General features: G+C 39.8%; 2 protein-coding genes across 3 annotated transcripts in view; both read right to left on the minus strand.

The window, feature by feature from the left end:
• LOC123756487 (uncharacterized protein DDB_G0290587) overlaps window positions 1–3,349 on the minus strand; it is a 90,807-nt gene extending 87,458 nt beyond the window's left edge. The window contains exon 1 of the mRNA XM_045739690.2: window positions 3,222–3,349. The gene's annotated coding sequence lies outside the window, so the exon portion shown is untranslated. The remainder of the gene's footprint in view (window positions 1–3,221) is intronic.
• A 1,320-nt stretch (window positions 3,350–4,669) lies between these two features.
• LOC123757603 (uncharacterized) overlaps window positions 4,670–12,726 on the minus strand; it is a 278,070-nt gene continuing 270,013 nt past the window's right edge. For both annotated transcript variants that reach the window (XM_045741411.2, XM_045741419.2), the window contains 2 exons: window positions 11,432–11,619; window positions 4,670–5,930 (listed from right to left, as the gene is read on the minus strand). In XM_045741411.2, the coding sequence (XP_045597367.1) occupies window positions 5,856–5,930; window positions 11,432–11,619 (263 nt within the window). In that variant the 3' untranslated portion in view covers window positions 4,670–5,855. The remainder of the gene's footprint in view (window positions 5,931–11,431; window positions 11,620–12,726) is intronic.

The following is a 12,726-nucleotide window of genomic DNA, read 5'->3' on the forward strand; positions in this document are numbered from 1 at the left end:
TACACCCTGTATGGTGTACACTACACCCTGTATGGTGTACACTACACCCTGTATGGTGTACACTACACCCTGTATGGTGTACACTACACCCTGTATGGTGTACACTACACCCTGTATGGTGTACACTACACCCTGTATGGTGTACACTACACCCTGTATGGTGTACACTACACCCTGTATGGTGTACACTACACCCTGTATGGTGTACACTACACCCTGTATGGTGTACACTACACCCTGTATGGTCTACACTACACCCTGTATGGTCTACACTACACCCTGTATGGTCTACACTACACCCTGTATGGTGTACACTACACCCTGTATGGTGTACACTACACCCTGTATGGTGTACACTACACCCTGTATGGTGTACACTACACCCTGTATGGTGTACACTACACCCTGTATGGTGTACACTACACCCTGTATGGTGTACACTACACCCTGTATGGTGTACACTACACCCTGTATGGTGTACACTACACCCTGTATGGTCTACACTACACCCTGTATGGTCTACACTACACCCTGTATGGTCTACACTACACCCTGTATGGTCTACACTACACCCTGTATGGTCTACACTACACCCTGTATGGTCTACACTACACCCTGTATGGTGTACACTACACCCTGTATGGTGTACACTACACCCTGTATGGTCTACACTACACCCTGTATGGTGTACACTACACCCTGTATGGTCTACACCACTGACAAAAAGAACCACTTATTATGTTCCAGCAACAAGGCCAGGATCCTGTGTCCATTAGTCGTGTCTACAAAATATATTAACTATCCTGGAAGTATATTAACATCTAATTCCCCCACGCCTCTTTGTCCAGTTACAGCCCCGCTCCTGTGCCAGGTAAGTCCACTACGGGTTCACCATAGCCCGTGCTGCTTGAAACCTTTTGTTCCCAGTAACTGAATCTAAAACAACAACACTCATGCCTCTTGTTATTAACACAAAAGATTAAAACCAGTGAGTTAAAACAGAGGCGGAAAAGAAACGGGAGAAAAGGAGGAAACCTCACCTAAATTTAAAGCTCTGACCCAAATGACAGTAACAAGGTTATCGCGAATAGCAAGACTCAGTTACGGGTTCACTATAGCCCGTGCTACATGGATACTTCGCTTTAAGTAGCTAAATCTAAAACAACAACAACCTCGCCTTGTTGGAAATAACCAACAGTTTTATACATCTTTGTATTTTATGCAACCTTTGTATTAACCATAAGTAGTTACTAAAATTACTAACTTGTAGATTTAATCATCATCGTGATTTATTTAGACATATTGCCAGATTCTTGCTAGTGAGAGTGACGACGTGAGGAACGACAGGCAGTAACATGAATTCTCTCCACATTTAGTTGGATTTATAACAAGAGTCCAGTTTATCATTTCCTTTACTAAAAATAGTTACTTACTAATAAGTTTAATTTTGTAGTATACTACTACTTACTGGAACTCCCTTATTTAGTTGATATCAAACATTCTAGAGGAAATTACTTTAATGTAAATGATTTTACTTTAATTTCCTCGATTAGCTACACAACTTTAATAAGCCAATTTATGTTACGAGAAATTCTATTTTATCACAGAAGAATTTAATGTGATATTAATACTCGTCACTACCTCTTCCTTTCTTAGTCAATTGCGATATATACATATACATTTACGCTCGAGATGTCTATCGAGAGCCGCGCATGCGCAATAAGGAAGAGGAGGAAGACGGGAGAGCGTCACTAGACACGAGAGAGCACGACGCGGACGCCATTGTCAGCGTGTAGCAGAGCTACGTTTTAATCCCATTTATTTTGCTCCCACGACCAGTAGAGCGGTGCCCCGTTATCTGGCACAGTAGCCGTGTCCCAGACTAGCATATGAGCAATTCCAAAGTCAACGCCTTTCAAGCAGCAGCTGGAGGACGAAGAATTGCTCAAGTCTCCACATCAACGGACACGCGGCTCGGCAGCTAGGTTTACCTTTTTGTTATTATGTGGCCACAATTAACATTTAGGCTAGTTGTCGTTAGGCCGTAGAACAAATAATACAACCCCGTTCGTGTCTTGAGTAATTATACAATCTAAATAGATGATTATTTTCATTATTTCTCTCTAGAAGGAATTACAGTGCTTGAATATAAATTGCACAGATATTGGCTGAAATTTCCTACTATTATCCTCAGAATTTAGGATTTATTTGTAGTTACTTATTATGTAGAAGATTTCTACAATGTAATTGCCTTTCAGTACCAAGGCGACGCCAACCGAGGTGCTAGGCTTCCCACCGTTCCGGGCAACAATTTGCTCTATGCAACACGTCGTCGGTGGAGCGTAGCAACCGATTACACCTCACAAGATTTACAGCTAAGCTGTTCGCTTTTTTATCTGTAGCAATAACTCTGTAGTTACAGTAGTGATCTCTCAAAGAGATCAATTACACTAACCCATTGATTTACTGATGCTGTTCAACATTTCAATAGTATATTGAGGAGCATTTACCTCCAATTAATACTATATAATCAACCTTATTACTTTCATATTTTATTTACTCTGGTGAAGAACCAGCACCAGAATAATGCTAGGGATGTGTTAATCTTTTAGCATGTAACGCCCCCCAATTTTGTGTAAGTTAATTTGACTCCATTGATATCAGAAATACAGTTTCACAAAGATCCATAGGACACTAGTTCTTGGGATCAGTTTTTCCATTGCTTTTATTTTGTTTTCCACTTTTTCTCAAAAAGTGGTGGTCCTTCATAGCTATCGAAGCATATATTTAATTATTAGTTATTGGAGTCAGGTTTTCCCCCACACGCTTCTCCAGCAGTTCCCTGAGCTGGATAACTTTGTACTTCAGCCGTTTGTCTCCTTTGATAATTATTTACTTGTACAACTGCTAAGTAAATCTCAAGGTGGTGGCAGCATTTATAGGTTCACATGTTATATTTCTCTGACAATATCGGTAACATCCATCCACCCCCCTCCCGCCTTCCCTCCCACAACCCATACAAGTCCACTTGATCCAAAATAGAAATTATGTTAATTTCGCTCGCCGCTTCCATTTTCTAGTATGATGATTTCTGGTCGAGTATGCGTCAAAATGGGACGCTCTATTAGGTGGACGGGTTAATCACATATGCATGTAAGTCACACAAATACAATACATATATAACATAATGGGTGAACGTGTGGTAAATGTTAAATACTTACACGTCTGCTGTGCTGCGAGGCACTCGCTAGGGAAACTTGTAAAGTGCTGGTCACACACCCAAGGGTTGCAACAGGTGCTGCTTCCGCCTCCAGACCTCAACACCCACGACACAGCGCACAGTCCGTCCTCCAAACAAAGACCCAAAAGTGATTCCATGCACCCGCCAAACCCTCTGGCGTTTATGAATGGAAAACGGTTTGCACACGACTCACAACTGTTGACGTTCGAACACATCCGGTCAACCCGTTCTCGACTCAAGTCCATTACATCCAGCGGTCGACCCCACAGACGCATTCATAAATATTAACATGTTGTTCATTCAAAACAAGAATTTTCACAAATATAAATTAATATTATAATATATTAGCATATTGTGCACATATAGGCATAGGTTAGGTGTTTAGGTTCGGTTGGCGATTATTTGCATTTGAAGTACGTGGGTGAAGCATTTATAGCGATGTGGTTCGAACAAAAGTCGTCAGTGAATCACTTGTTCCGGAAGTGTTCGAACATCATCAGTTGTGAGTCGTGTGTAACAGCCCGTCCTCCAAACAAAGATCCAAAAGTGATTCCATGCACCCGCCAAACCCCCTGTTTATGAATGAAAAACGGTTTACACACGACTCACAACTGTTGACGTTCGAACACTTCCGGAACAAGTACTTCACTGACGAATTTTGTTCGAATCACAACGCTATAAATGCTTCACCCACGTACTACAAATACAAATAATCGCCAACAGAACCTAAACACCTAACCTAACCTAACCTATGCCTATATATGCACAATATGCTAATATATTATAATATTAATTTATACTTGAGAAAATTTCCGTTTTGAATGAACAGCATATTAAAATTTATGAATGCGTCTGTGGGGTCGACCGCTGGATGTAATGGACTTGAGTCGAGAACGGGTTGACCGGATGTGTTCGAACGTCAACAGTTGTGAGTCGTGTGTAAACCGTTTTCCATTCATAAACACCAGGGGGTTTGGCGGGTGCATGGAATCACTTTTGGGTCTTCGTTTGGAGGACGGGCTGCTTCCATAACAAGTGTTTCACTGATGACTTTTGTTCGAACCACAACGCTGTAAATGCCAGCCCATCCTCCAAAGAAAGACCCAAAAGTTGATCACCCAAAATCTGGAGTATGTAGGAGGGGGTGGCTGGAGTATGTGGGAGGGGGTGACTGGAGTATGTGGGAGGGGGTGACTGGAGTATGTGGGAGGGGGTGACTGGAGTATGTGGGAGGGGGTGACTGGAGTATGTGGGAGAGGCTGACTGGAGTATGTGGGAGGGGGTGACTGGAGTATGTGGGAGGGGGTAACTAGAGTATGTGGGAGAGGGTGACTGGAGTATGTGGGAGGGGGTAACTAGAGTATGTGGGAGAGGGTGACTGGAGTATGTGGGAGGGGGTGACTGGAGTATGAGGGTTAAAACAAATAATTTAATCACACTTATTTCTTTATTTGTATGAAATACAAAATATGTACATTGAGTTTAGTCATTTATATCTGTATAGTGTATACAGGTACAAACTGATCATACACATTATAACAGGGCAAGGTCTGTATATTGAACTTTATATTTGAACAGTTTTCAGAGTTCAAGGTTCCCGAGATTCTATATTCAGAAGATGAACAAAATTAAAGACGCGTTCCCTAAATACAATTATTACTACAATATCCTAATTTATGAGTGTTTCAAGAATGCATTTAATGTCAACAGTATTAGAAAACACAATTCTTTGGATCAGACAGCTGCTCATAGGTGTATCAGCTAAAATAATTAAAATATAGTTTTGGGGTGTGTTCATTATTTTATATATATATATATATATATATATATATATATATATATATATATATATATATATATATATATATATATATATATATATATATATATATATTACACACACAATACAGCATTTAGACAAGGTGAATATATTACTATCTTTGGCTTCGACAATGCATTCTGTCTGGGAAAAATTTAGTCAAGAAAATGTATACCACACAGAACGAAGGACAGATCATCGGGACAACTGGGGGAAAAGGCGGACCTGTTGACAAGCCGCCGGCTTCTTGTCCTCGTCGAGGCCACTAGAGAGATAATGGCCATCAGGTAAATGCAGGTAAACATCTTTCATGCTCGCGCGTACACAAGTTACAGCAGCATGAACAGTAAAAAAAATAAAACTTAAAAAGGAGTACCTTACGCTGACAATCTGGTCAATTTAAGGTAACTAGACGATTCAACAACGTTGATATTGCACATGCTAGTTATCAGAGAAAGGTGAACCTGCCGTAACGCTGCACAGGATTAATATCGTTTTCAGGTGGCCGAGGTGTGCCCATAATCCCACTCGCAGACATACCAAATGTTTATGCTAAAGCTTCCAAATATTCCAATTACTTAAGCCAAAATTTAATTGCTGCTCTATGTCGTTTGAGAAATATCCAACACTTTGAATATTAGTAAAGTATAAGGAATAACTGTTCTGGATTTCTAATGGTAACAAATAATCTGGTGGATCAATAATGCGATAGATTCAGCACCTTCTCAAGCGCACCATATGTGATAGTGTTTACTTGGTCTGAATGGCATGAACAACACTCGTATCGGTCTTCCATCAGTCAACATCTTCCTCAACCCAGGCAATGATCTTCCCATCAACTCCAGGCAAAATGTCATCCTCATTCACAATCTGCAAAGACAGAATAATACCAGTCATCCTCATTGTCCTATTCCAAGAGGAAGAAGGGAAGAAACTTGCACAAAAAACATATTCGAGCAACAGAGTAAAATACGGATAAAGATATTTAATAAATCAATAGGACATCTATCTATTCACAAAACAATACTTTCCAGATGCGACTTGACTGAGATCCAGAAAGTCCACTGTGTCCAGGGTCATCTGTGTCCTCAGGGTTCCTCCCTGTCTGGTATATTAGACAGTGACTTGAATGGTCGCCGGCAGTGTAACTCATTTGCAATGATTGCCAGTTACCATTAATTATCTTCTCAGACAGAGGGCCATCTTTTATCAGTGAATTCGATAATGTGATGCTCCGCAACTATAAACCTTTATCTGTGGCGCCTGTTCCTCCTGAAGCCTAAACAACAAGTTTTTAAACGGTTCTAGATTCATTTTTTTAATGCCTTTCTGAGGATTGATTTTCTTCACTAATATTTGAATCTTAAGCACCGCCTGTCCTCATAAAATGTTGCCCTAGTGCTCGTTAAGCCTCTGCCGTTCCATCCCCACAATGTTTGAACGAAAAACATTTTTCACGGGATTCCTGTGTTCGAACCTTTGTCGAACACTGCTCGCTATCTATGTTCGAATCGTAACTCTAAATGTTTCACCCACAAGCCGCAAATACATATAATTGCTAACAGAATCAAAATGCCTAACCTAATGTAGGTAACATTGGCATAGATATCTGCTGAATAATTGGCTTTGATTTAAATATGACACTTGAGGCTCTCTAGTGAAGGGGCTCCCCAACCAAACTGTCAGTCGCAGGACTACAAAGAACTCTCTAAGCTCGGTTACACTGTGCTGTTCTATACAGCACAGAGTTTTAGATTCGTATTTCTTGTATGGTATTCTTGTAACATGTAAATATAAGTTGATGTAAGAACGAAATATTTCTTAAGTCATAAGAATAGTTACCTGCAGAGGACATATTCGTCGACGCAAGGCAGTAGCAATTTATACCAAGCATACCAACTCGTAAGTTTAACATACAGTTGCAATAATCCAGCGTCCCCGCGTCGATTATGGTGCCCAGTAGCCTTTTCCATAAATTTATAACAAACACAAAATTATGTAGAACCGAAGGTCTGTTGGTCCATACTAGACATGGTCCCTCTAAATGACTTCACCTATCTTCTATTTTTGATGCCTGTTAAACTGTTTATGTTAAGATATTGATAACTGGCAGCCTATTTCACTCATCCTTAACTCTATCCCCCAAGCCAGTGCATCTCTACATCCATCCTTAATCAAAATGTATCCATCTTATGCTCGTTGATGAGGGATGTGACCTGGTCCAGCAGTTTCAGAATCATTTTTATATTACTCTTGTTTATTGATTTAATTTATTTTTCTGAATCGAATCGTATTCCATTTCTTTTCATTGTTTCGTTTACTATTTTTTATACTGATATATTTACCATGCTTTTAATATTTCCCTATTTATTCATTTGAATACTTCGGCTATGTCAATGCTTACTCCCTTCCTCAGGTTAGTTTCTAATGTCGAGAATTAACTTTGGCATCCTTCTTTGTACACTTTAAAGGGAATTTATGTAGTGTTTAAAATTAATAAAATAATATATTATATATATATATATATATATATATATATATATATATATATATATATATATATATATATATATATATATATATATATATATATATATATAACTGAAAACTCACACCCCAGAAGTGACTCGAACCCATACTCCCAGAAGCAACGCAACTGGTATGTACAAGACGCCTTAATCCACTTGACCATCACGACCGGACATAATGAGGTGATAGCCGAGGCTATTTGAACCACCCCACCGCCGGCACTCGGATAGTTATCTTGGGCATAGCATTTTACCAAATCACCTCATTCTTAGGGGCACACGTGAGGAACACAAATGCGAACAAGCCAGAATGGTCCCCTGGACAATATGCAACTGAAAACTCACACCCCAGAAGTGACTCGAACCCATACTCCCAGAAGCAACGCAACTGGTATGTACAAGACGCCTTAATCCACTTGACCATCACGACCGGACATAATGAGGTGATAGCCGAGGCTATTTGAACCACCCCACCGCCGGCACTCGGATAGCCTCGGCTATCACCTCATTATGTCCGGTCGTGATGGTCAAGTGGATTAAGGCGTCTTGTACATACCAGTTGCGTTGCTTCTGGGAGTATGGGTTCGAGTCACTTCTGGGGTGTGAGTTTTCAGTTGCATATTGTCCAGGGGACCATTCTGGCTTGTTCGCATTTGTGTTCCTCACGTGTGCCCCTAAGAATGAGGTGATTTGGTAAAATGCTATGCCCAAGATAACTATCCGAGTGCCGGCGGTGGGGTGGTTCAAATAGCCTCGGCTATCACCTCATTATGTCCGGTCGTGATGGTCAAGTGGATTAAGGCGTCTTGTACATACCAGTTGCGTTGCTTCTGGGAGTATGGGTTCGAGTCACTTCTGGGGTGTGAGTTTTCAGTTGCATATTGTCCAGGGGACCATTCTGGCTTGTTCGCATTTGTGTTCCTCACGTGTGCCCCTAAGAATGAGGTGATTTGGTAAAATGCTATGCCCAAGATAACTATCCGAGTGCCGGCGGTGGGGTGGTTCAAATAGCCTCGGCTATCACCTCATTATGTCCGGTCGTGATGGTCAAGTGGATTAAGGCGTCTTGTACATACCAGTTGCGTTGCTTCTGGGAGTATGGGTTCGAATCACTTCTGGGGTGTGAGTTTTCAGTTGCATATTGTCCAGGGGACCATTCTGGCTTGTTCGCATATATATATATATATATATATATATATATATATATATATATATATATATATATATATATATATATATATATATATATATATATATATATATATATATATATATTACCTGAAAGCCACTATCTCTCTAGTGGCCTCGACGAGGATAGGAAGTCGGCGGCGGAAGTCGGCAGGCCCCCCCCCCCATTTGTCCTGATTCTATCGAGCTGGATTTTGAAATTCAGAAGCGTTTTGGCAGTTACGGCTTCAGCGGGTAATTTCTCTTGGACGAAGTGTTATGGAAACCAAAGGTCTTCCATCATCAACACGGTGTCAACAAATACAAGGAAAGTGTTCTGCCGAAACCCATTTATCTAATCATTTTTGGCTATTAATGTCAGTAGATAGGGCGAGCCTAGAATGCAAACAGCCTCTTAAAAAAAGGTAATTAAACCTTGATCTTTCTGATTCATTGTACAGTGCTTTCTCTGATATAGCTGTCATATATTAGGATTCTGGCTTCATAGCTAGCGCCCTTTTGACAGGTCAAGAAGAGGAAGCATGCTTTGTGTACCAGTTACTGGGTGATGGAAGCTACCTCAAAGAGGATAATTTGGTGTCTACATCCTAGTTATATCTGGTGGACTAAGCCTGCTGTACAATAAGATAAGGAACCTTTTCAATGATTACTAATATATGTAGTTTAATACTGTAGTTTGATTGGCTGCATATATATAAATTCAATATAACCCCCCCCCCTAATGTGTAGAGAATCGATTTGTGAGATTATTGCAGAAATACAGTCCACTTAACATCATACCAATTGCTATTGAAATATATAAATTAATGTAAATATAAATTCTATATAAATTCATATAAATTAAATAAATATAAATCTCACAGGTCGGTTCCCACACACGGGTTTATAACCCTGCGAGTTAAAAGCATCTCCCGTTTTCAGTCCAACACTGTGGCTTGTTGAGCTCGAAACCGTTGCTCCTTGTTAGTGTTACATCTGACTTTTTGAAGAAGTGGTGTGGATCAACATCCTCCAAATTGTCCAGTATTTTGAATTCCGATGAGATTAGCCCTGTAATGTCTGGTTTGTAGCGTTGTTAGCCCTGTGGCCCTCAACCGTTCCTGGTGCGATTGTCGACTTAGTTCAGGAATGATTTTAGTCGCCCGGCATTAAACTTTCTCCAAAGCAAATATGTCTTTGTGAAGATAAGGTCTCCATGCTTGGATGCAATATTCCAAGTGTAAGGGATTTTGAAAGTGTGTGAAAAAGGGATTTTCACAGTTGTATAACTTCCTTATTTTCCTTTAAATCAAAATTTTGTTTGATTATTCCTAGGACTTGGTTTTCGTTCTTAGCTGCAGCTCCCATTTGTTGTGCAACTTCAAGTGACTGGTGGACTCTGACCCCGAGGCCCTTTTCTTTATCTATGTGCTACAAAGTTATGTTGTTGACTTGGTAGTTGCTTTATTGTTTTTTTGCCTTATTTCGAACATTTATATATGTATTTTGCTGCTTAAGATTCCTACTAATTACAACTATTAGATTTTTATACATTCCACTTTGGCAATTTCAACACTTTTCAGTTGATATCTGGTAATTCTTATTATTTGCTGGCCTCAGAACCTGACATATGTCAACATATCTGCCAACTTTCAATTTTATAAGTAAATCTAAATCATCCTTTGGCAATTTTGAATCCTCATCTATATTTCATTTTCTGTTCAATCGTGTCCAAGTGTCTTACAAATACGGTGCACAAGACAAGTCCGTGGACAGAGCCCCGAGGCACTCCACCTGTCAGTTCCCCCTCGCGTTTAACTCCACATATATTGACTATTTCGTCTGAAATAACAATGCCCTAATTCACTTTAAGATATCATCTCCAATACCTTGTACCTCCACCTTTCTAATCTCTCTTTCACAAGTTACATTATCAAATCCTTTGCTAAAGTTAAGGAATATGTTATTCAAATCTTATACGTTACCGTAGGCTTCAAATATTCTGGGGAGAAAAAAGAAGAAAATTTGAAATATAAATGACCCTTAGTAAAGCCAAGCTCTAAGTCCATTCAAGATTATATTAATGGCTCTATTGATAATCTGTTAAAACAATTTTCCCTCAGTGCACATGTAAAAATATAGGTACCCCATCTTTTATTTTATTATATATGTAATACAAAGATTGATATGCTCGTATTTCCATTCATTTTGTTTTTTTTAGAGCGTCCTTAATATGTAAACATTAATGTAATAACTTGTCATCAATTGCTGTGCTTTGTTCAACTGCATTCATAATTTAGTTTTTGATTAGTAACTACCAAGATAAAGTATTTATTACCCGTTTATCACCAGTTACTTGACCTGTCTCACATTTCATGACCCTGATTGTAGCATTTAAGGATTTTTGTTTAATATAAAAACTAGATAAATTAACAAAATTAAATGGGCCAAAACTTCTTTAATACTAAAAAAAAAAAATTGGTCCAAGTGTCTAAACTTTCTCCATCAGAACGCGTTAAATATTGCATTCCACAAATACAGTAATTTCATGTTTACTGTGAAACTGATATCAAATTTGATCCTACTGAAATTGACTCCCTGAATTAAGAACGAGAACTTAGACAAATATAATCTGCAGAAGGCGTGAAGCCATAAGGTAGAGTGGAGGGTACCCACCTCCTCCTTCACCAAGCCATACTCGGGGTCATAGCTCTTGAAGTGGAAGCGGAAGAGGCCAGGTCTGTCGAACATGTTCTTGAAGTCCCGCAGCCGTATCTCGCCCAGTCTCTTGTTGATAGTAGACATGAAGGGGGTCACTGTCCGCTCAGTGAAGTAGATCACCTTGGTTGATACCTCAACCACGCCTGCATATACACAGTAAATTGTTGAAACTGTCGACGTGGAGTGTAAACAATTGACGAAACTGTGGCCGTAGAGTGTAAAAATTGATGAAACTGGGGCCGTAGAGTGTAAAAATTGATGAAACTGTGAACGTAGAGTGTAAAAATTTATGAAACTCTGGACGTGGAGCGTAAAAATTGATGAAACTGTGGACGTGGAGTGTAAAAATTGATGAAACTGTGGACGTGGAGCGTAAAAATTGATGAAACTGTGGCCGTAGATTGTAAAAATTGATGAAACTGTGGCCGTAGATTGTAAAAATTGATGAAACTGTGGACGTAGATTGTAAAAATTGATGAAACTGTGAACGTAGATAGTAAAAATTTATGAAACTGTGGACGTAGATTGTAAAAATTGATGAAACTGTGGACGTAGATTGTAAAAATTGATGAAACTGTGGCCGTAGATTGTAAAAATTAATGAAACTGTGAACGTAGATAGTAAAAATTTATGAAACTGTGGCCGTAGATAGTAAAAATTGATGAAACTGTGAACGTAGATAGTAAAAATTTATGAAACTGTGGACGTGGAGTGTAAAAATTGATGAAACTGTGGACGTAGAATATAAAAACAGGCATCGTGGGGTCCGAGTGTGTGATTTAATCAATGGACTCTTCGAAGTCTGGCCTTAAGTGCATCAGTCACTTAATTCTCCACTTTACGTGGATTCTACTTCATGTTAGTCTCTGGATACATGATAGAACTGATGAATATGTCTTCAAGGGAGTTGACTATATCCTTAGTCTGTCTGAGATCCCACAGAACAATCATACATCAAGCCCAGATGTACATTGTCAGCCCGTGACCAGATGTGCATTGTCAGCCCGTGACCAGATGTACATTGTCAGCCCGTGACCAGATGTACATTGTCAGCCCGTGAGCAGCTGTACACGGTCAGCCCGTGACCAGATGTACATTGTCAGCCCGTGACCAGATGTACACTGTCAGCCCGTGAGCAGCTGTACACGGTCAGCCCGTGACCAGATGTACATTGTCAGCCCGTGACCAGATGTACATTGTCAGCCCGTGACCAGATGTACATTGTCAGCCCGTGACCAGATGTACACTGT

Source organism: Procambarus clarkii, chromosome 22 (assembly GCF_040958095.1).
Source record: "Procambarus clarkii isolate CNS0578487 chromosome 22, FALCON_Pclarkii_2.0, whole genome shotgun sequence".
Taxonomy (NCBI): Eukaryota; Metazoa; Arthropoda; class Malacostraca; order Decapoda; family Cambaridae; genus Procambarus; species Procambarus clarkii.